The sequence below is a fragment of the Podarcis muralis genome, chromosome 12 (genome assembly GCF_964188315.1).
Source record: "Podarcis muralis chromosome 12, rPodMur119.hap1.1, whole genome shotgun sequence".
NCBI lineage: Eukaryota > Metazoa > Chordata > Lepidosauria > Squamata > Lacertidae > Podarcis > Podarcis muralis.
In genome coordinates, this window is record NC_135666.1 from 50022830 (window position 1) to 50046690 (window position 23861).

General features: G+C 41.5%; 1 protein-coding gene across 1 annotated transcript in view; it reads right to left on the reverse strand.

The window, feature by feature from the left end:
• Positions 1-2652: 2652 nt before the first annotated feature.
• KIF15 (kinesin family member 15) overlaps positions 2653-23861 on the reverse strand; it is a 40992-nt gene continuing 19783 nt past the window's right edge. Inside the window, exons 17-35 of the mRNA XM_077916421.1 lie at positions 23208-23402; positions 22006-22113; positions 21602-21707; positions 20324-20489; positions 18836-18986; positions 17678-17763; positions 16946-17021; positions 16740-16826; positions 16086-16190; positions 14996-15118; positions 13479-13625; positions 12652-12756; positions 12133-12288; positions 11732-11841; positions 9868-9940; positions 8694-8731; positions 4651-4816; positions 4007-4138; positions 2653-3259 (exon numbers count right to left, since the gene is read on the reverse strand). Of these exons, the coding sequence (XP_077772547.1) occupies positions 3188-3259; positions 4007-4138; positions 4651-4816; positions 8694-8731; positions 9868-9940; positions 11732-11841; positions 12133-12288; positions 12652-12756; positions 13479-13625; positions 14996-15118; positions 16086-16190; positions 16740-16826; positions 16946-17021; positions 17678-17763; positions 18836-18986; positions 20324-20489; positions 21602-21707; positions 22006-22113; positions 23208-23402 (2202 nt within the window). The 3' untranslated portion in view covers positions 2653-3187. The remainder of the gene's footprint in view (positions 3260-4006; positions 4139-4650; positions 4817-8693; positions 8732-9867; positions 9941-11731; positions 11842-12132; positions 12289-12651; positions 12757-13478; positions 13626-14995; positions 15119-16085; positions 16191-16739; positions 16827-16945; positions 17022-17677; positions 17764-18835; positions 18987-20323; positions 20490-21601; positions 21708-22005; positions 22114-23207; positions 23403-23861) is intronic.

A 23861-nucleotide genomic window follows, 5' to 3' on the forward strand; every position in this document is an offset into this window, starting at 1 on the left:
TGCATGCAAATAGTCCTCTTTGCCTTTACTGATGACACAGACGCTCCTCTTGAAGGAAATCTGAAAACCACGTCCAGTAAGCTGCGGGACGCTCAATAAATTGCTTGCAGCTCCAGGAACATACAGTACATTACTGATGGTTGTATGCAAACTTGCAAGTTTCACAGTCCCTTCTCCTGCAATTTGCAACGTCCTTCCATCAGCCAGGTGGATCTCACCTTCCTGAGGCTTGAAGGAGATAAAGAGGTGCCGATCCTTCGAGATGTGGCGGGTACAGCCCGAATCAACAACAAAGCTGCCTTTGGCTGTTGGAGCAGCCTTCACAGCAAGCAAACCCTTGTTTTCCACTTGCTTGGGCTTTTGCAGCTTGCCCCCCTGCTGCTCCTGGCCAGCAGACGTGCCTTTAGCCTTTGGTGAAGCTGTGCCAGCAAACATCGCTTTGTTTTTCCCTGGCGCGGGCTTTCCACCCCCCTTCTGCTTCGGGCCACCTGCAGGCTTTTTCTTTTGTTTATTTCCAGTCTTTGGACAAAACCTCTGAGTATGACCTTGTTTCCCACAGTTCCAGCACTTCACAGCTGCCAACGCTTTGGCTCCCCCTGGAGGCTGGAATGCTGTCCCACTTTGCTCCCCCTGAAGCGCACAAGCCGACTCAGCTGCATTCCTTCTATCATATTCGTTTTGCAAAGTCGCCAAGACCTTTGTAGCAGTGAGGTCTTGTGCTGGGAGGGTCGCCAGCTGACTTGCCACGGCATGATAGCTTTCATCCAGGGAGTCCAGGATGAGAATTGCAAACAGTGACTCAGGCATATTGAAACCTCTCTGAGTCAATTCCTGTCTGAGATGCTGCAAATGTAAAACGTGGGCTCTAAGATCTTCCCCTGGCTCTAAACGCTTCCTGTGCAGTTTTCTGAAATAAAGCAACACAGACCCAGCCTCTTGTCGGAGATGACAGGCTTTAAGCCCGTCCCACATCTCACGGGCAGTTGCCTTGCCAGCCAAGGTGATTAACTCTTCAGGAGCTACTGAGAGCAAAATTATCCCCATGGCTCTCGAATCCTGTGCTTTCCACTCATCTGTCACAGGGGCTGGGGGGTTCTCAGAAATGGTATTCCACACTCCAAGCCTTCTCATCTGGCCCTCACAGTACCTTGCCCAGGTCTGATAGTTGTGGCCATTTAGCTTCGGTGGACACGGAGCTACTTCTGAGGATTGTAAAAGATCCATCTCAGGTCTTTACGTGAGCCCAAGTCTTTATGCCTTCAAAGACTTATTATCTCGGCAGCCCATTAATCACGAACTCCCTGGCTTGGCTCCCAGGCCAATTAAGCCTTGCCGGAGTTCAAAGGCTCCTTGTTGAGGTAAACAGAAAAGCCTCCGCTCTCGCTGCTTTCGCTTTTCACATACCTCTCAAACGCAGTCTGTTGCAGCTTTACTCTCCTGTAGGTGCTGTGAATCTGGGCCCGAAACCTTGTTGTTGGGAAACTGCCAGGGAGATATAGTCCATCATGGCCCCAAGCCGGCTGCCGGACTTCCATCGATCTCCCGTAGCCAGGCAGATCCAGCAGTTAGCGACACGAAGCCTCAGAAATAGATTGCCACATTCCAGGCTTGTGCACACTGTTCTTTATCAGCAGAAAACACAGCCAGAAAGCTTGCACCGAAGAAGAGCATAATTTACAGATTTTATTTAGCGTTGAACAGAACAAAGAGAAAACATGACCGTTCTGTGTCAGTGTCTCTGACCGACTGAAATCGAAAGGAAACAGCAAGCATAAACATCCTGTGACTAGGACATGCGCAGACTCTGTGACTCTCAAAGCCTGCTCTCTCTTAAGGTGGAACGGAAATATCCTAACAGACTGGACCTAATAGTCAGGGGTCCCAGTGGGCAAAACCCAGATAATGCAATCAGGTAACTTGCCAGACAGGAGATAAACAACTCACTCAGATTTCTGTTGTAGACCGCCTTTTCTGTGACGTAGGTATGATGTATCTGGGGGGTGGTCTTGGGCTACACCCCTTCTGTGATGTATGTATGTTGTTTCTGGGGATGGTCTTGGACACCAGGGTGGGCAATTTAAAATGTCTATATAAGGACTTGCGCGTCTGTGCTCGAGGTCTCCCCCCCCCCCACATGTGTGTGGGGAGTACCCTGTTGCAACAGCTTTAATAAAGATCAGGCTTACTAGCTGCCTTGCTTCTCAATATTCTCTGGTTGGCCTGTTATTTTCTCCTAGCGATAGAGAACTTAAATAGGGGACTCTATATGGGCTCTTGGGTACCCCATGAGGGAAAAAGAGCAGTTTTTTTTCTTATAACATGTATGCAACAGGATGGAAAACCTAATCGTTTTTAAAAATGTTTAATTAATTTGGATTTATTTGTTAAAATTTGGAAAACTAATAAAAATTAAATACAAAAAAAGAAAAGAAAAAGAAACAACTTATTATCCAGGTCAATTTCTGCAGAGTCAACTTAATTTCACAACATATTTTCGTTTATTGCCTCTGGTGCCCATGCACCAGTTTTAAATTCTAACGTTCCCAGTCTTCTGTAATAGGCGTCCATGAATTTTATTCAGTCTGATTAATAATGTTTGTTGTGATCTTCCAAGATGAGCTGGGTACACTTGACACACACAACCACTGCTAGTTAGATGGCAATTATGTTTAATATTGGTCTTGGACCGTTTACAGGAATGTTTTTATATTATAGGGCGTTTGGCTAAAAATGACCATTAATTACAAATAAAAAAACAGTTCACACTGCCTATAGTATCAAATATAAACTTAGTTTTGTTTTACTGAAGAAAGAAAAACCTACTAGTAGAAAACATCACTTAACAATTAAACAATTCATCTAATTTTCCTCACATTCAGTATATACACATTCTGAAAGAAGTGCTACAGGGATTCATCTAGGAAAGGTAAGGAACTTAAAAATTCATACCAATACAGTACATCAATAAGGAGTCATGGTGATAATCCCAACACCTACGACATGAGACTGAATTAGCACCATGGCTCAGTAAGAAAGGAGAGTTTCACTGAGGCAGAAGATCTGCCTGCAGCAAGAATGCTTTACTCAGAATTCATAACATAATTCGTAACAACCCTGATCGAGGCGTCTCGCTAGGAAGGATGAAGCCCATGTCTTTGTGAATAGAATTAAAACTCTTGGTGCCGTTTCAGGATGGTTCTTGACCAAATTCACTCTTTCTTTTCAAAAAAGCGTTTTCAACACGAAGCACTTGAACTGTCTGCAAAAGAGAGAAGAACACTCAACGAGAATTGCAAGGCATCCTTACTGTGGCGATCACACAGGGTCCCCGGACGTTTGACGGTCTATTGATCCCTGTGCCACCGCTGTGATTGCCTCTTCGCTGCCACCAACCCGTTTCTCATGGGTATACACGGAGTCCAGACAGTTGTTAACATTAACAAATAATCAAGTTTATTTTTATAAGCATGAACACGTTTAAGGTTTCAGTTAATTTTTCTTGGCAGTTTCTTAATCTTAGTTTCCTTACTGACCCAATGTTCCTAACAACTTCAAACTGATTATCCCAACTATCTATCGGACTCCACCTAACAAGTTCCTCTCACTTTCTCACCACACAACTCGACCAACCCACAGACTTATATCCTCCCTCTTCCTTCTCCAACTCCCCACTCTCAACTGACTTTTACACAACACCCACTCTAACTCTAACTCCTCCTATCAGTTTCCACTCGCCAATCACATCACACTCATTTTAACCCTTATGACCTACCTAGGAGGCAAATGCCACACTTACATATTAAGAAACTTGGATCTGTGAACCAAGCTACTTGAGTCTGGGCTCAAGAAACTAGAAAGAAGAGCTTCTATCTCAAAGTATGAACCCCAGAGAATGTTGAATGGAAGGGTCGAAAGTTAGATCTGTTAAGTGTACAAAAGTATTTTCTTCATCAAGTATTTGTTCCAGCTCCCATCAGAAGCTAAATTGATTCTCATCTCATTTTACCTCCATCAGTTTAGCATTATCTTTCTTCAACTTCACAAGGTACTGGATCTTCTGATTTAAATTCTGGTGACCAACCAACTTCCCGTTCTCTTCTGCAAGATACTCAATCTGCTTCCTTAGCGAGGACATCTCCTGCATTTCAAGAGAAGCACCAGAGCAGTAGTGAATGGAGCTTAAATGGCAAAGAATACAACCCAGGAGTCAGCAAACTTTTTCAGCAGGGGGCTGGTCCACTGTCCCTCAGACCTTGGGGGGGGCTGGACTATATTTTGGAGGGGGGGGGGGGATGAACGAATTCCTATGCCCCACAAATAACCCAGAGATGCATTTTAAATAAAAGCACACATTCTACTCATGTAAAAACATGCTGATTCCTGGACCATTGGCGGGCTGGATCCGGCCCCCAGGCCTTAGTTTGCCTACCCATGAACTATATCTTTAATGCTTTCTTGAAAGCAAGGATGGCTATCCTGTGGTCCTTCTCCAGATTTTGCTGGACTGCAAATCTCATCATTCCCTGACCATTTGACCACGCTTCTGGGGATCATGGACTTACGACAACCCCCGCATTTAAGGTTACTTGAAAATCTCTCGCACGTGGTACGGAATTGCTCTATTTTTGTTCAAACTCACAGCAAACAAACCTTTTCAATTTTTGCCCTCTCTTCGTAGGTTTCCTCCAGTTTTGATCTCATTTCTTCTTTCTCGGTGAAGGCCTTAAACTCCAAAGCTCTTGTTCGTTCCACCTCTTGAAGCATTCCCTGAAAAGCAGCCTCCTTGTTTCTAAGCTCCCTCCTGGCTTCTTCTAACCTGTCAAAAGTGATGGTACACAGAGACATTGTGAATCTGCCTGCCACTGTAAGAAGTTTATTCACCAGGATTTATTCTGCAGCAAGAGTTTCCAACTTTTCTTTTTCCAAATGCAGAATTTTACACTTTTAAAATATAGCTGGGAATTTATCACCAACTAGAACTTAATGAGAGTCCCATGGACTGCAAGAAGATCAAACCTATCCATTCTTAAGGAAATCAGCCCTGAGTGCTCACTGGAAGGACAGGTCCTGAAGCTGAGGCTCCAATACTTTGGCCACCTCATGAGAAGAGAAGACTCCCTGGAAAAGACCCTGATGTTGGGAAAGATTGAGGGCACAAGGAGAAGGAGACGACAGAGGATGAGATGGTTGGATAGTGTTGTCGAAGCTACCAGCATGAGTTTGACCAAACTGCGGGAGGCAGTGGAAGACAGAGGTGCCTGGCGTGCTCTGGTCCATGGGGTCACGAAGAGTCGGGCACGACTAAACGACTAAACAACAACAACAACAACTTAATTGCCTGATCTTCCAGTGTTTGCTACTTAGAAGTAAACCTTAGATGTTTTACTTCATATCCTGAACTCTCACCCTCGTTTGGGTCATGGGAGTGCGGGGAGGAAAGAACACCTCTTTTATTTGAGAATAATTTGGTGAACTGACACATTATTAGCTCAGTTGGTTAGAGTGTGGTAACGCCAAGGTTGCAGGTTCAATCCCTGCATTTTCCTGCATTGCGGGGGGTTGGACTAGATGATCCTCAGGTTCCCTTCCCACTCTACAAGTCTATGATTCTAATCCCTTCATCTGCCCTCATGATCACTAATGTAATTCTACCACATCACACTGTAGCTTTACAGACCAAGGATGAGTTTTACCATACATTTGTTCATACAATAGATAAAAATAAAGGGTGGATTTTCTCCTCTTTCAAAGTAATATCACAGAAGCATGTAGATTCTCAATTATTCTGAATCACTTCTCTGCTCTTTAGGGAAAAGAAACCCTGTGTGATCACCGGAACATTGCCGACAGGGCTGGAGAATCAATGGCCAAGGGGGTCAAATTGGACCATTGCTTCATTTTATCCAGCCTCAGATACCCTTGAAAAGTGTGGATCAGGTGTTATGTCAGCTGACCTGATCTGTACCTTCAAAGCTCACTTCAGGTGAGGAGGAATGCCTTTGAAAAGCCGTCAGCACTTTCAAAGCTTTCTGCAGGTGCTGTTTGTGTGTGGACCCCAACTGATTTTTGTGTGTGAGAGAGTCACGGGGCCCTGATAGGAAAAAAATAAATGTTTCCCACCCTAGGTTTAAGATGTTGCTTTTAAAAAAACCAAAACCCTCTTGTGAGAGCTTTGGACGATACTCAAATTTCACTGGGTCTGCTCCAAGATTAATGCTGGGTTATCACCCTTAATGTATGTGTAAATAATGCACTGCTTCTTTACAGTCATTTTATTGCTGTCATAAGTTGTACAGAACATTTTTGGAAAACAAATTATAAATAATAAAAAAAAAACCAAGTGGGAATACAGCTTATGATTTATTTAGGCCAAACTGCGTTATAGTTTTAGCATTTTCCCTTCCTGCTCAAAGAAGCAAGAGCAGTGCTATGCGAAGGTGTTCTAAGAAAATGAAAAAGATTGGCAAGCTATGCAAGATAAAATCTCAATTCGTATGACAAAAGGTGTAGCAGAATTATCATTACCAATCGTGGAATAAGGACACAATCCAGCCAAAGCTATGGGTTTTTTTACACACTGCCAATCCCTGTGAGTGATTGTGTTCTTAAAATTAGGACAGCAAAAAAACCCAGTGCCATTATTTCACTGGTCACCCCAGGCGCATTAGAAACTTTCACTTTGATTGGAACTTACATCGGAGACAGAAAAAAGTCAGTACCTTTGATAGGGTTTAGCGCTGTGTCCTAAATCAGACAGTGATGCTTAGTTGCATACTTAGTAGCAGCTTTCACTAATTGAGATTACAATCCTCTCCTATCCTAGTTTCAGGCAAGTCCCACTGAGCTCAGGGAGACTTATTTCTGAATAAACATGTAGAATTGGATTGCATGTCCCCCATATTCTGCTGGGAGAAGAAACCACACAGGTTTTATAAACTAATGCAAGTATAACAATATTTAAACTTCGGAGAACACTGAAGTGCTTAGCTCAATAGGCAGATGATTTGTACCTCTGTATGGCTTTCATTAAACATTGATTGACTAGACTAAAAAAATTGCAACACACATTGATTTAAGTTTTAATTAGAAGCTTCCTTTGCTGTTGACAATTCTGGAAAGAGGAAAGGGGTAGAACAGCATGTTCCATGTCCAGGAAAAATGTTTAAAATCAGAATCGGGCCCTCAAACAGAGAAGACTGCACCCAAAGAAAATAATGCAGGCCTCTTGATAATTGCCTGTCACTATAATCTACTATTGCATTACTTTACAGCTGTTATTTTCACTTCAACTTTTCTTAACAATGGTACTCCAATTATTCTACCTGCCCCTCCATCTCAAAACTGATGCCATGAATTCCTTTGTTCGCCAGAATTAATTTCTGGAAGTAGCTAATAGCTCCTGCATTTTTGTCAGTTTCTCATATCAGTTACGAAACTTCTTATGCATAAAATCCTGTGGGACGCGGGTGGCGCTGTGGGTTAAACCACAGAGCCTAGGACTTGCCGATCAGAAGGTTGGCGGTTCGAATCCCCGCGACGGGGTGAGCTCCCGTTGTTCGGTCCCAGCTCCTGCCAACCCAGCAGTTCGAAAGCACATCAAAATGCAAGTAGATAAATAGGTACCACTCCAGTGGGCTTAGTTATGCTGGCCACATGACCCGGAAGCTGTACGCCGGCTCCCTCAGCCAATAAAGCAAGATGAACGCCGCAACCCCAGAGTCGGTCATGACTGAACCTAATGGTCAGGGGTCCCTTTACCCTTTTACCTATGCATAAAACCCTAATAATTGCAACTGATCGATAAGTATACTGCTTTTGCCACGTAGGCAATTTATAGTGTTGTAATCCAGGTAATTTTCAACATAAGCATTAAGGTATGAATTATAACGGACGCAGGTGGCGCTGTGGGTTAAACCACAGAGCCTAGGACTTGCCGATCAGAAGGTCGGCAGTTCGAATCCCTGTGACGGGGTGAGCTCCCGTTGCTCGGTCCCAGCTCCTGCCAACCTAGCAGTTCAAAAGCGCAAAGTGCAAGTAGATAAATAGGTACCACTCTGGCGGGAAGGTAAACAGCGTTTCCGTGTGCTGCTCTGGTTCGCCAGAAGCGGCTTAGTCATGCTGGCCACATGACCCGGAACCTGTACGCTGGCTCCCTTGGCCAATAAAGTGAGATGAGCGCCGCAACCCCAGAGTCGGTCACGACTGGACCTAATGGTCAGGGGTCCCTTTACCTTTACCTTATGAATTATAACCATGTCTGCTAACTGCCAGAAAGACTTGCCTCCGTCATTTATTGTGAGAACCTTTTGAAAGCTGCTTTGAGGGCCATAATGCAGGATATAAACATTATAAATCAATCAATTAAAAACACATTTCCTTCCTTGTAACCTGGTTCTACTGTACTCAGTTCAATCTTCAGTTCCAAACCAGGTTCATGTGATTTAAATTTGTAAAAAGTACTTAATTAGAAAGCAGTCTTGTGGCAAATATGCAAGTTTTCTGCTGCCATCTGCTGGCTAAAAGCAAGGAAGAAATTGATGTTTCAGAAAGCCAAGTCACTCCATTTGGAACCCTTGTTTTCTTAACCTTAAAAGTGAGTATTTCGTGCTATGCATACTTAGCTGTGTAAGTGAATGGTTAACATCTGTGCAAATGGTTAATCTTTTTAATCAATTCAGAAATTGTCAGCTTACTCTGATGTAACTTTCAGTGTTTCTTCCAGGGCTTTACTCTGAAAAGAAAGAAAGAAAATAGAACTGTACTTAACTGCGGTATTTAGAAGTTATAGCAGCAATGATACATTATTCAGCAACAGTCAAGTAATCTGAAATTGCCAATGACCAATTTATGCATGTCCATGCACAAAATCCATGTGACTTTTAAAATGGCCCTAAATGAGCCCAGAAAGGGCAAAAGGGGCATGAGAACAGTGCCTAGCAATCCCATGAGCCTTTGCAAATGCAATCCCAGGAGCCCTTGCACCAACCATTGTGGCCTGTGGAGAGCAAGGAGATTTAGAGGGAGCAGTTGTGGCGGAGTTTGGCATCTGGTAGGTGCTGCTGGTTTTTAAAAGGGTTTTTCAAGGGTTTCCAGAGGTTTAGATGCAGAGGTTTGGGCAGGCTTTTTCCAATGGTGTTTCAAATGTACAGTGGTACCTCGGATTACAGACGCTTCAGGTTACAGACTCCGCTAACCCAGAAATAGTACCTCGGGTTAAGAACTTTGCTTCAGGATGAGAACAGAAATCATGTTCTGACGGCGCGGCGGCCCAATTAGCTAAAGTGGTGCTTCAGGTTAAGAACAGTTTCAGGTTAAGTACGGACCTCCGGAACGAATCAAGTACTTAACTCGAGGTACCACTGTATGTGATTTCACTTAAAAGCACTGCGTCTTGGAACATAACTCCCGTGTAAATGGGGAGTTGCCTGTATCTGTAACTATAGCCACCTATAGAACCTTGCAATATTCTTGAAGAAAAATGCAATTTATCTCCATTTCAGTGCTTGCTGTTACCTCTGCAACTGTTAAAAGACTTGATGTTGATGGAAAGTACATTGTAAAGATAAGTTTCCATAGTAACAACATTGCTTTTTTTAAGCATATGACTGTGATATATGCATCTACCAGGGTTTGTGGTTAGAACAACTCCCCCCCCCCCGAAAGTCGTGGGGGAGCAAGCAGGGAGTTGTATCCAGAGCAATCCATCCGAATTAACTAATTTCTTTTTTTACTTTTTCTGTATAATAAACTTGACTGAAATAACATAATCAAAATAGTCAAAGTTAAACCAATAGTTCAAGTCAAGGACATGAGCAATAACCAAATTCAAAACAAGACAGCCATAATTAAACCAAAAGATGCAAGTACCTTTGCTAGTTTTCCTTCCGCAATTTCCTTATCTCTTTCCCTTAGGTCTTTAATATCTGGATACTTTGTGCCGCTGTTAAGAAACCCAAGGATGAGAAATAGTTTATTTTGTTTTATTTCTTTATAAATAAGACTTCTTGCCCACTGTTTGCAAAGTCCCAGGGCAGATCGCAATGTTACAATCAATGGCAACTGAAAACATGCAAAACACTTTATACAATTATAACAAGTAATTATTAATTACCATTTAAATATCGGGTTTTTAGGAGCATGTGAAATACAAGATCTTCCAGTATCACTATTCCCCATATTGCAGATGGTGGCAGGGCAAGGCTACCTATTGAGTTTACGGATTAGGTATGCTATACCACAAAGACAAAGGAACGTAAAAAGACCAGGAAATAAGTCGTGATCCCACGACATCATCTCTCAACTGCAGCTCCAAAGTATCTGTGGAAACAGAGGAGTGTTGCCAGTGTGCAACAGCTCACCTCCATTTTGGGTCCCTACAGGACCACCTTGGCTCAAGTTTCTATTTAGTCTGTGTATGTAAACTGGCAAAATCTAGCAAGCTAGGACAAAATGCTTTTGCAGTTTCCTGCCAGCATTCTATATCAAGATGGGTATAGGAGTGTCTATACATTGGACTGGGACCTCTTGGAATCACCTACGCTTAGTCTCCTCAATTTTCTTATTTAATTAAGGCAACATGTATTGCTTCTCAGTTGGATATGGAGAACCCTGGGTGTTCTTCTTACGAGAAGTAAGCCCACCTAGAACCCACACCTCCTTCTCTGTAAGTTCAGGGGAGAAAGACAAAGATAACCATACCCCCATTGTTCCCCAGGAAATTCCAGGACCCAATCCACTCTTTAGTATTGTTTTCAAAGACTGTAACTGGTCTTAGACCTTGAAACTTGGTGTGAGATTCAAACAAGACTCCGAGATCCAAGAGTGGCCTTGCTGGGAAAAGTTCAGTCTGGCTGGCTCTTGAGATTGGCGCCCAAACTCACACCTTTAAGCCCCTAAACTCTAGGTGATTCCTGAAGATGTCTTACTGCAACTTGACTAACTCTGAACTCCTAGCTCTAGGTGGCTTGTTCTGTACTCCTGCACCCAGTAGGTTCTAGCTGTGGTTGAGAATAGTCTTTTCCCTTTTGCCCTAACACTATGGTCCACACACTTCCTGGGTTTTGGCAGGGCATAAGGAAAGGGGTCAACTTTCCAGCTTCCACCAGTTCAATCTCACCCCCTGCCCTGCAAACACTGACGCCTCCTTCTCTTCCTCATTATTGTCCCCACCAGTTCTTCTTTTTCTGGGACAGTCTTCAATGGTTAACCTGCAAATTGCCTGTGTTTTATTTTCTGAAGAAAAGCTCAAATTCTGGAAAAGCTCTCATCTTGTCTCTTTTGTTCCCTCCAGGGCACCTTAGAAGGGCACTCTGATACCTAGGGCACATTCCTATAATTACGCATGCTGTGCTGCTGCATATTTTGAAACATGTGCTGGTTTCTGAGCTAGCTCTACCAGACTGATAGTTGCCTGTCCTCTGGCAGACCAGAACCAGTGCCACAATGGGGAAAGGCCCCAAATTAAAGTGCTTGAGCGATCTACACCCCCCCCCCCGCGCCTCTCATTTGTGCTGCAGAAAGACTTGTTCCCTGAACAAGAGAAAAATAGGTATGTTGGAAGGCAAATATCCTTGGAAAGGACAACAATAAAGTTTTAAAAGTCAATGTGCAAAGTCCAGTAGCATTTCAAACTATTGGTTCAAATTCTGCAAAACAAAACAAAAAATGTTCCCTTTAGTTGTTACTGAAGAATTGTACACAAACGATCCTATTATTTGGCACTGATTTGTACCTGATCTTTCTTCCTCTCTTCACTTCTTCAAGCTGGCTCTGCAGATTTCTGTTGCTTTCCATTAATTCCTGCATTTCCAGACGGAGGTTTTCCAATTCACATAACTGAGCCTAAGCAAGAGGACAATAGGATTCCGTTGATTTGAAATAAGCGTTTCATAACAGTTCCAGGTATTCTTGAAGTCCGTACCAAATTTGCATGCTTCACATCAACAAAAAAAGTCACAAAACTCTCTCCAATCTCTGTTTGCCCAATGGCATGTTTGCTCTCCGCTCCTTTTAAAAATACGCTCCATCAAGATTATTAAGATCGTATTTTCAAAATGGCAGCACTTTAAGCATGTACACTACAATAGTTCACAAATGATCAGATTCAATGTACAAAGTGCTTGGAGCATTTACCTTTAGTCTTAGAATTTCACTATTTTTAGCATCTCTTTCTTCATTTAATTCGGATACAAGACATTCCAGGGTAATTGCAGAAGCTGTCCTATCTGCTATCTCCTGCTCGTGTGTCTCGAACAATCTTGCCAGACTGTTGGGAGGAGTTCGAGGGCTCTATCAAGGAAACACAAAATCATTTGAACAGTTAAGCAGGAAACTCTTTTAGAATATACGACAAGTGCTTATGGGACAAATTTATGAAACCCTTATACAGGCATTGCTCAGTCAAAACAACACAAATTCTCGCCGTTTTTTGCAGCCACTTAGTCCAAAGGCTCAAATTACCATTTTATTTGATTGGCAATGAAAAAGGGCATTCACAACAGGGGCAATAATGAACAGCCTTTTACCTCTAGCACAGCTCTTTGCCTAATTATAGATCAGGACCTCTCTTTTGACAGACAAACTTGCAGGTATTTCATGGAAGTAACTGTAGGTAATAATAATAAAAAAAAGATTTCCTAAGAACAATCCTACCTGTGGAAGGGTTGTGACTGCAGAGTCCATAAACTGGTCTATTTGGCGCACTTTAGCTTCATATTCACTTCTCCTGTTTTCCAATTCTCCTGTCCTTTTGTCCAGCTGTAGAAAACGGCAAAAGATCAAAATACTGGTATTCAAAGGTCACAAATCGTTGCCTATCTTGACTGACATAGGCAGCAAACATGGTTCTAGATATTTCTCCTGAGAATCTGGAATACTTCCAAATGTTTCATCCTGCTAGTGTTGAATGGTCACTTTAAAATGTGAAGGTTCATTATTGCTTCACAAGTTGTGTATGTCTTTAAGGGCCAGGGCCAGGGCAAATAACGAGACTGCATTTGGGTTTCTAGCCATAGCCGGTGCAAGCTGCAATGATGGGCTATGGTTGCAATGGCGGAAGAAATTAAAGGGTGTGTGAGAGAGGAGAAACCCCATATTGCAAACTTGCTACTGCAGTTACTGGACCTCATGGTGCAAGAAGCACCATAGGTGGGGTTCTGGGGGAAATGACTTTGGCAATCTCACCCACCCCTGGTTGACTGGCACAGAAAAAATAATCTGGTGCTTGCCATGAGCTTAAAAAAAAGAAGGGGGAAAAAGACCCTAGGCTGGGAGCCACCATTTCAAAACTACCAACAGAGTTGGTCTGTGATTTGGTGGCTGTTTTGAGGACACCACACAATTGTAAAAATAATGGCAATCCATGAGATCCTGAAGTGGGAGCTCAGTCTTGGCAGGAACTAGGAGAAAACCTCAAAAGTGCCACTCTGCCCACATTAGTGACCCCAATATTTCTCAGAGGTGGTAATGTTCATATTTACCTGTTCCTGAAGTTCTTGGATCAATGCTTCTTTCCTAATTAGGTCTTCTTGTGCAGACTGAAGAAGCGCCGCATGTTTTTTAGAAGCTTCTGTTAAACTGCTCAGCTGCTCAGTAGTATGTTGTAGTTCTTCACAAATAATCTCTTTCTACGTAAAGCAAAGAACAGCAGCAGCAACAAATAGCCTAGTGATTATATGGCCAATGGTATAATTAACATGGTAATATACACATAGCCTTCACTGCCCCTCTATTTTTCCTCAGCTGCCCTTTAAAAATAAATGCAATAGTTTCCATAACTGCAGTCCGTTATCCAGAATTATAAACACAAAACTAGGTTGATAAGTGGTACCTTGGTTCTTGAACATAATCCGTTCTGGGAGTCTGGTTGACTCCTGAAACCGTTTGAAAACCAAGGCGCGACTTCTGATTGGCTGCAGGAGCTTCCTGCACTCAAGCGGAAGCTGCGTCGGCCATTCGGCTTTCGAAAAACATTCGCAAACTGGAACACTTACTTCCGGGTTTGCGTTGTTTGGGAGCCGATTTGTTCAGCAACTAAGCTGTTCGGGAACCAAGGTACGACTGTATATTGTACTGCATGTCTAGAAAAAGTGATCTTATTCTAAAGTAGATGTGTGCAGTACATCACTATCTTATTTATTCCCCATCCTGGTACTATTTTTAACCACACAACTCAAATATAGTTTAAATTGAGGCAGAAGCCAGAAAAAGCGTGCAAAATGAAATTCGTAACCTACTATAGAGTTATGAATCTAAACTAGATTTACTTATGTGGTGTTGAGAGCATTGATACTTCTGAGTCAGTTTAGGAAAGAAGAAAAGGATGTAGAAACAGATACATTTATTTTTAAAAAGCTACTCCTTGTGAGAGGGTGACAAAGTTACCCAGAATCTGAACAGAAAGCTAGGCGGGGGAAAAGGAAGGGGTTATCTCTCCACATGGTGAGATAAGGGTGTGTGATTCGTGTTCATAAGGGAGGGGCAATTAATCCAAGGATCCACTGCAGTGCTAGGCTCTGTGGTTTAACAGCCCCACCCGCGTCCCAGTGGAATGCAACCTAAATGTCTCTTCACTGGTTTCCAACCACCACCGCTGACGAAACCATTATTCCACACGGCAAGGATTCAAATTTTGATTGTTTAAAGCAGGGGTAGTCAACTTTTTTTATATACCTACCGCCCACTAATGCATCTTTCTTCATGGTAAAATTTCCTTACCGCCCACCAGTGCTCGATGGAAGGAGGATTTAGCTTGTGCCGTAGAACCTGTGATTGCTCACCTAGAATCCTGAAACGCCCACAAGTGGGCGGTAGGAACCAGGTTAACAACCCCTGGTTTAAAGGGTGGCAGTTGAGATTCGATCAACAGCACTCACATCAGGAAATAGTATGTTCATTCCCAATTCTTGCTGAACGATTGTACAAATATATCATACACGCTATAGGCAGCTTTAAACAGGGATACAATATGAAATAGCACCATAAACAAAGACTTTACCTCAATTCTGTCAGCAGCTTGTGCTCTTTCCAAGGCCTCTCTCAACTCCTCAATTTGCTTCTCCTGATCTTCTATAACTGCTCTGCTTTCCTCTTTTGCAGCCAAAGCAGAATTATATTTACACTAAGAAAGCAGGAATGTAGAGATGTCAGGAAAACAACGTATATTAGATCTATATTTATTTCTACAGGTCAGTAAAGATAATTGCTGACTACATCCATTCTTCCAGTTACAGATAGGTAGCCGTGTTGGTCTGCCATAGTCAAAACAAAAAAAAATCCTTCCAGTAGCACCTTAAAGACCAACTAAGTTAGTTCTTGGTATGAGCTTTCGTGTGCATGCACACTTCTTCAGATACACATGCACACGAGTGTCCATGCACATGAGTGTGCATGCACACGAAAGCTCATACCAAGAACTAACTTAGTTGGTCTTTAAGGTGCTACTGGAAGGAATTTTTTTTGTTTTGTACATCCATTCTGATACACATCACAAAGTCCTCCAATTCTTCATAATTAGTATAAAGCAGGTGAATAAATGAGCAAATTGAATTAATTTGGATATGCAGAGGATATTAAAAATAAATTTAAGGAACCGCAGAAAGAGGGGGAAGGAAGTTTTGAAATGTTAAAATGATTGTAAAATTAGTGAAAGGTATAAACTTGAAAAGTATAAATAAAATTTGAAAACTGGAAAAAAACCCACAATTCTTCATAATTAGAAGACTAAGGGGGGATAAAAAAATTGAGTGACTCAAAAAATACCACAAAATAATTCACCCAAGATGATGGCCGTCTAACAATAATAGTTATATACTTAGTTAAAGACCATCAGCTAGAATATCCTATTAACTGTTAACAGTTTCTCCATGCTCTGTCACTAGACTTCTTTTTCTGACTTTTGGAACATCTAGGTTACTGCTCTATCATGTACATTTCAAAGCTGTTTTTCTGGTCTATGGAGATGATACACGAAGTTCAGTCATCAGCCCAGCCAAAGAAACCAGAAGCACTCAGCACAACCTGCTGTTGATCTGTTACTCCACTTTGACACATCACTCTGGGTCACTATAGGAAAGAATGGAACATACTTTTATGTCCTCCAGCTCACTTGTAAGCCCTTCTATGCACTCTGTCTTCCGGCTAATGGATATCCTCATGTCCTGGATCTGGTTCATCAGGTCTGACACAACTTCCTACAACAAAAAGAACAACGTTGTATTGATCTTGATATGTTAAGGCATATAATTCCATATAGCAACTATGTATTATTGTGTTTTTAATATTCTGTTGAAAGCCGGCCAGAGTGGCTGGGGAGACCCAGCCAGATGGGCGGGGTATAAGTGTTGTTGTTGTTGTTGTTGTTGTTGTTGTTGTTGTTGTTGTTGTTATTTTTAATCTCCTTGGGCCAGCATCAGGATGGTGTTTGTAAATGACTCTCTCTCATACACCCACAAATGTATCAACACTTTAACCAAAACTTTACCTTTAAAAAGTGTCAAGTTTGTTAGAAAACATTTCTCTCTCTCGTTAGGTTCCACACATCTAAATAAATTAAGTAAAGGAAAGTTTTTTTAACTGGGATTGCAAAACTTTGATTTACTGTATACAGAATGCCTGCTACAGCAGGGAAACCTTTTCTTTCCTGAAGAACAGATAGTTTATCACCCAAGCAACAATATCAACTCTCTCTCTCTTGCTCACACACACACTTAGGATATTTTGTGCACAAGTTGTATCCATACCTTATCAGCAGCATTTGTTTTCTGCAGAGAAACAATAACTTCTTCAGAAGCAGTTAGATTTTGCTCCAAATTCTCCAACTTTACTTCCTAGAGGGGAAAAAATGGCTTCAAATTAACTCTCCTTGCATTTGCAAATATAGCAGTCAAGTACATTTACCGAAAATCTAATTTTAAAATGCTCCATTTGTAAGCACACACGGCTGTACCTGCTGCTCACATCTTGACACCATTTCGGAATATTGCTTCTCTAGCTCCACGATTTCACTAATTTTCAGGTGTTCCCTAGCAGAGAACAAATACAATCACTTATAAGGGACAGAAGAAAAGGCACTAACCAAAGTAAACTTTGCAAGTTTGTATTGTGCTAATTTTAATTCAGTTATGCTCTATAGTATGAAAATGGCACTACAATTGTTGTCAGAAGAAAGCTCTTCCCCAAACTTACTGGAATTGCTGTTAGCTATCACTTACTACTTCTTGTGGCAAATCTTCCACGAAGAAATGCCATTTAATAATGAGAGCAATTAAATTTCTATTTCTAGTTTGCAAGTGCAAACAAACAAAACTTTGGTTGATTTAATTTTCAACTATTTTGATTCAGGTTCATTATTAGGGAACTAAAAAAATTGAACGATAACCCGTTCCTTCTAACTATATAGAGTAGCTTTAATTGCTTTTGAAACACTGTCTCATTTTGCTGCCCAGCATCTTAAAACAGCTAACCCACAATAGGGTGTCCGCTACTGTACACCATCTTGGGAAGGGTGGGATAAGACTAAAATAGTGGGCATTTCGGAATTGGTAGAGTAGAACATCTAATGTACAGGGCATATTTCAATTACTTCCTCCACAAAAAAGGGATACTAATCAAAAATGTTAACATGATGCAACCACCAGCCCAAAATTGAACTCTGTGATTTCATACGGTTAAGACTTACTTGGAATTATGCTCTTTATCTTCTTGTAATTGCATTGTTAATTTTTGATTATGTTCTTTTTCACTTTCCAACAGGCCCAATGCATTCTAAAAGATAATAGATGTAACAAACATTTGGTGAACGGTTGCAGTGTTTTCAGTTCTTTCTTTAACGTTCCTAAGTACTTCAGTAAATATATAATATTATTAACCTTAGGAAAGCCTCATTAGTGAGACAGCAGCGCAAGGCTGCCAGTCCTGGCGTGTGCTCCCTCATTTTGCCAGTCATTGCAAGGGCAGTTAGGGGGTTTATTTGTTGATAAAGACCCTGAGCAATTTCATAAGGATCCAAATCGCTGCTGAGATACAGCCCCTGCACCCGTGTATGATCTAACACAGGGTGAACACAGAGCTTCCAAAAGCTTTAGACAGGAAGTCAGTGAAGGGAATTTGTTCTGAAGGCCAAGCTTTTAGAATTAGTGAGTTTTTGCAGAAATACATAGGCTCATCTTCAGTTCCACCAAAGAATTAACTGTCTGTGACAGTAGTAGCTGTTTTATCATAAGAGGGTATTCCTTAGAAGCAGATAGACAAGTAAAGGTAAAGGGTAAAGGGACCCCTGACCATTAGGTCCAGTCGCGGATGACTCTGGGGTTGCAGCGTTCATCTCGCTTTATTGGCCAAGGGAGCCGGCGTACAGCTTCCGGGTCAATGGGCCAGCATGACTAAGCCGCTTCTGGCGAACCAGAGCTGCGCACGGAAACGCCATTTACCTTCCCGCCAGAGCGGTACCTATTTATCTACTTGCACTTTGATGTGCTTTTGAACTGCTAGGTTGGCAGGAGCAGGGACCGAGCAACGGGAGCTCACCCCGTCGCGGGGATTTGAACCGCCGACCTTCTGATCAGCAAGCCCTAGGCTCTGTGATTTAACCCACAGCACCACCTGCGTAGACAAGTAGAAGCCTGGAAATGCATGGCTCCCCCTCCTCGTCTTCACCTGTGTAATGCATGTTGCATAAATGTTTACACTTATATGTGTCCAATCCGATCTTGCAGTAGGTGGAGGGATTGGGGCAAATTGATAGTTTGCTCCTTTCCCACTGCCACGAATCTTTTAATTATGCTGATCTATACAATGTACAGTTAAAGGTGAAATCTTTTTCGTATTCATTACTTACCCAAAGCTCAGTTTTCAGTGCTTCAGTTTCTTGCTTGCTATCAGTGAGCTGCTGCGTTAGCTGGTCAGTCTCAAATTTCAGTATTTCCTGCAGGTTGTCATAGTCATCTTGCAGGCTTGTCTTTCTTTCAAGTATGTTTTCGTATTCAAGCCTTCGGTGAAAGAACATTACATTAATCATAAGGCATCTGGTTTTGTCTTGCACCTTTCGAGTTTCAAAACAAAGTTAGTATATCACTTCAAGGATTAGTGTGGGCCCAAAAACCAGCTGGAGGAGAGAGAAATACAGAGCAAGAAGGCAAAGCAAGTAGACCTAGGCACACTGGTGAAGTCACATCATACAGATATATTTTATATCTTTCAAGTACTAGAAATCCTTTCGATATAGGCCAGAAAAAAGACTAACACCACTTCCAGAATGCAGCTAATTATTAACAAGACTAAACTGGCTGTTGGTATCCGTTTTTTACACAATACCGTGGTACCTCAGTTTTCGAACATAATCCATTCCGGAAGACCATTCGACTTCTAAAAGGTTTGAAAACCGAGGCACAAAGGGCGGCCTGCCAATTCAGTAGAGAAAATTGTGAAAAATAGATACACACAGCGGAAGCTGTTCAACTTCCGAAGGGCCTTCGAAAATGGTAGCATTTACTTCCGGATTTTTGGCATTTGAAAATTGAAACGTTTGGCAACAAATGTCCGAAAACCCAGGTACCACTATAGACCAAAAGGAGGCCTTTCTATACGATGCAGTCTAAAATCAGTGGTTTTCAATGTCCTTCCAGGAACTCTTTCTACCTCAACACATGCTGATTTCCAGATTCTGGGCCATTTTGTGGGAGGTACCCTGTCAAACAAGGCAGGACCCTCACGATTGCCTCATGTGAATTGAGGACATGCCCTAAAGCACAGCCAGCACTCCCCTGTAGCTGTGCAGTGTAAGAGAAGATTTCTCTGCCACTACAGATCTTCTCACTGACAAGTCCCTGACAAGTTGCCAAAGGACCCCTAGGTGTCCTAGAACACAACTTGAAAAATCAGATGTAGACTGTCATCTTAGCTTATTTTCTGATAAAGGAATAGTTTCTTGTGAATATAAGCCCAATTGTTGAAATAAATTACTGTATAGACACCCCGTAAGGTTCATTTTATTTTAGCAATCTTCTGCTAATTTGAGCCTGTGGAACTTGAAGTTAGCATTTTAATCCCCCCACAAACCAAGGTGACGGTAAAAGGAATAGCACATAACCAAATCTTCCTCTTGAAAATATTACACAGCTGGTACTTCAGTGTAGGAGACAGCAGTTCATGTGAATATCATGACATATGTAGATGGTTCTGCAGTCACCACACGTGGCAGCTTACACAGAGACATTTGTGCACATTTTCTCTTATTCAGAGGTGCTGTTCATATGGAAATATATCAAGTTTGAAATAGCCCTTATTCTCATGTATTTAAGAAGCTTTTGTTAAAATAACGGCATACCTTACGTTATCAAGCTGCAGTTGTACATTCATATGTCTGCTAGAGAGTTCACCCATTTCTTTTTCTTGAGTCCTTCTGAAATGGTCATATTCCATTTTTACAGCAGACAGATCCTTGTCTGCAGACTGCAGGACTATTCGTAAGTCACGAACCTCAGTGTTTAACACTGTTTGGAAAAAACAAACAAAATCCTTGTAAAATGCACTTGTAAAAAATTCCATTATTAGATACCAATATTCACTTGATGTAATACCAAATATTCCAGTCTTCCCTGAAAGCTAAAGAAATATGCGAAAGTTCCAACTAAAGCCATTCTTGCCATCTTTCAGAAGAAAAATACTCAGTAAGTAGTAAAGTCAAATTATAAATTTGGGGGAGCTATGAAAGGCAAAACCCTACGAAGATCACAAAAGCACTTCAGTAAGTAAAGAATTCAAGGAATGATGCCAAACCCTTTTTCATGTCCAGTTGTATCGACTTGGGATTAAGCTGTGCTTTTTAGCATATACTTCAGAAAGCATTTACTGCCATAAAAATTGTTTTATCATACTAGCTGAGTCACATTCATTATGCAAGCAGAGATTCGTTCCTCCACTATTAGCAGTGTTTAGAGAAGCAACCAATCTTCAAGAACCCAATATTCCATTCCATATGTGGTTGTTTCTATTCTATGTGATATTCTAGAGAAAATGCCACGCTTTGAGAGAAAGAAGTGCCTACGTCCTCTTTTCAGATTTTTCTGATTAATGGAGTGCCTCAGACTCTGTGTATAGCAGATTTCAGAGCTTTAGCAAATGCACTAATAATTCTGAGTGAAGCCCAATAACTCTCATTAATTTAAATTCTTTTCTGTCTTTCTACCCAGAAAGCAGCATGGCAGCTTCCAACAAATACATACACATACATGGAGGCAACATCTATCTCTTTACCATTTAGGGGAACATATTTTCCTCCCTCCACCCAATTCTATTGGCTGTGCCCACTGACTCCCATTCCATTGCAATTTTCAGACTAAAGACAACTAAATGATCCGCTATGGGGTTACCTACAAAGAACAGTGACCCATAGCTCTACAGAAAAATTGAATTAATTTTGAAAAGATGAAGGTAGTAGACCTATCTACCCCATCTCAGCAAAAGACAATTTTCAGCCATACATTTTGGTCACATGAAGGTAGTAAAAACAGTGCACAAAATGGGACTGTTTTGTGCTGCACTAGAAAAAAATACATCTTTGGTAAAAAAAATCAGGCAGAAATCTATTGTTATCCAAACTTACTGTCCGCTTTGCTCTGAGTGTCTTGGTATTGTTTCTCAAGATTGTCTAGCTTTTCAAGAAGCCCTTGCTTTTCAGTCTGCCAATTGCTTCTTTCCGAGGCAAAGAGCTTCAGTTGGAAAAAGAAGAAGTCAAAGAATGAGTGCTTGAGTATGAGAATGCATATGTGTATGAAAGCATAGGATGTACAAGTTACAAAGGAACATTGCCCGGCTCTGTTGTTCTGACTGGATGGTTAAGTCTTGGATTCTGTTAAGTCTTAAAATGGTATAAGCAGCCATGGACACTTCAAGAAAAATCTTTGCATGCAGTTAAAGTAAATAATGAAGTATTACGTCAGATAGTAACAATAACTGAGCTAAGTTTTCTGCTTCCTCCTACAAGAGTCCTTGCACTAGTTCTTTTACCTCTTGCACTTGTGAAGAATGGTGCTCCAATTTATTAATATGCTGCTGAAGTTTTACAGTTTTACTTTCTTCGGCATCTAGTTTGATCTGAAGAGTGCTTAATTCTTCCTGCAACAGGACAAATAGGGAAAACTAAGCAAATTTATAATCGTACTAGCAACTGCTTTGCCGCTACTAAGTATTTTCTTCTAATGCATTTATATATTCCTGCACAAACTTATGGGGTATGTAAATACATTGTAAATCTACAGGAAGAGTTCTAAAGCCCTAGCTTTACTGTATTGTAAATGCAGTCAGAATCCCAATGTCCAAATACAGCTAAACGGCTAAAGAGGAAAGTTTCCATAGAAAGATGAACAGCGTCAGATAGCTCTCTCATTTGAACAGCCTTTGCACGCATTTTCTAAAAGCACTCAAGTAAAATCTGAGCATACGTAGTCCCTGCTGGATCAGACTAAAGGTCTATCTAGTCCAGCAATCCGCTCTCAGTGGCCAGCCATTGTTTCCCTCATTATTAATTTTCAGGAAGAAATTAAAAAAAATACTGTTTACCCAGGCATTAGATGGCTTAAAGGTTCCTGGCAACCTTGAAATTATTAGCTTAAAATATTTTAAAATTTATTTTTAATGGTATTGTTTTACTATGTTGGTGTTTGCTACTCCAAGCTTCTTTGAGAGGAAGAGTAGCAATTTAACAGACAAAATGAAGTTATCCAAGCTGGTGGACATCGCCACCTCTTGCAGGAGCAAATTCTATAGTTTAACTATGTCTGGTGCGGAGAAGCATTTTCTTCTATTCTCCTGAATCTTCCAACATTGTTTTATTAGATGGCCCTGGGTTTTAATATTACGAGGGAGGAAAACGGTTTCCTATCTACACCATGCCAAATCTTATGCACCTCTATCATGTCCCTCCCTTACACACCTTTGTTCTAAACCGAAAAGACCAAAATATTGTAACCTTTCCTCACAGGAGTCGCTTCAAGCCCTCGATCATTTTGATTGCCTTTTTCTGAACCTTTTCCAGTTCTTTTTGAGCGGAAGCGAGTAGAACTATATGCGGTATTCCAAGTTCAATCTCACCACAGGTTTGTGGATCAGCCTGAGACTGCTGACTTAACTCTGCCCATTCATACCTCCTAGTTCACAGCATCTTGATGAAACAATTTTAGAAAGCTGCATTTTGCATCCTGAAACTTCACCTGTGCCATTCTCAGCTCTTCTGCAACAGCCTCATAGGCTTGTTCATTCATCTCAGGAGGCATGGGCTCATTAAAAATATAATCGTTATCGCCTGAGCTTTGAATATCAACAGACTCCGGGCTCAAGATTTCAGGGGTTAATCGTGCCACCAGTCGAGATCTTAGCTGATAAGCCTTTGTTGGGGTAGAGATATTCTGTAATAGAAATGATATTTTTTAAAAGCGCGCGCGCGCACACACACACACACACACACACACACACACACAGACAACATTTACATAGGTAAAAATACAGGAATAACATGGAAGTAAATTTAGAGGATTTGCGTCATATGGTAAGTAAAGTTAAGGAACTTCATGAGATGAAAATTTTCCTGCCCTCCCTCCTCTTGCAGCCACTTATTCCTGCCCCCTGCCTCTGGTGGGTTAGGCAGCCCTCCTGAACAGTGTAGGATGGAGCATATGAGCTTGCTGAGGGAGGGGTAAATCACCCAAAATTGTATGTAAATAAAACAAGTGCACTCTCAGTTTGCTTGAATCTCTCCTTAGCTCTTTTGTAGTGTTCAGACTCCTGAATTCCAGGTTCTTTTCCTTATTTTTCTCAAATAGCATTCATCTATGAAACAGTGCATCCCTATTATAAAGCATGAATCT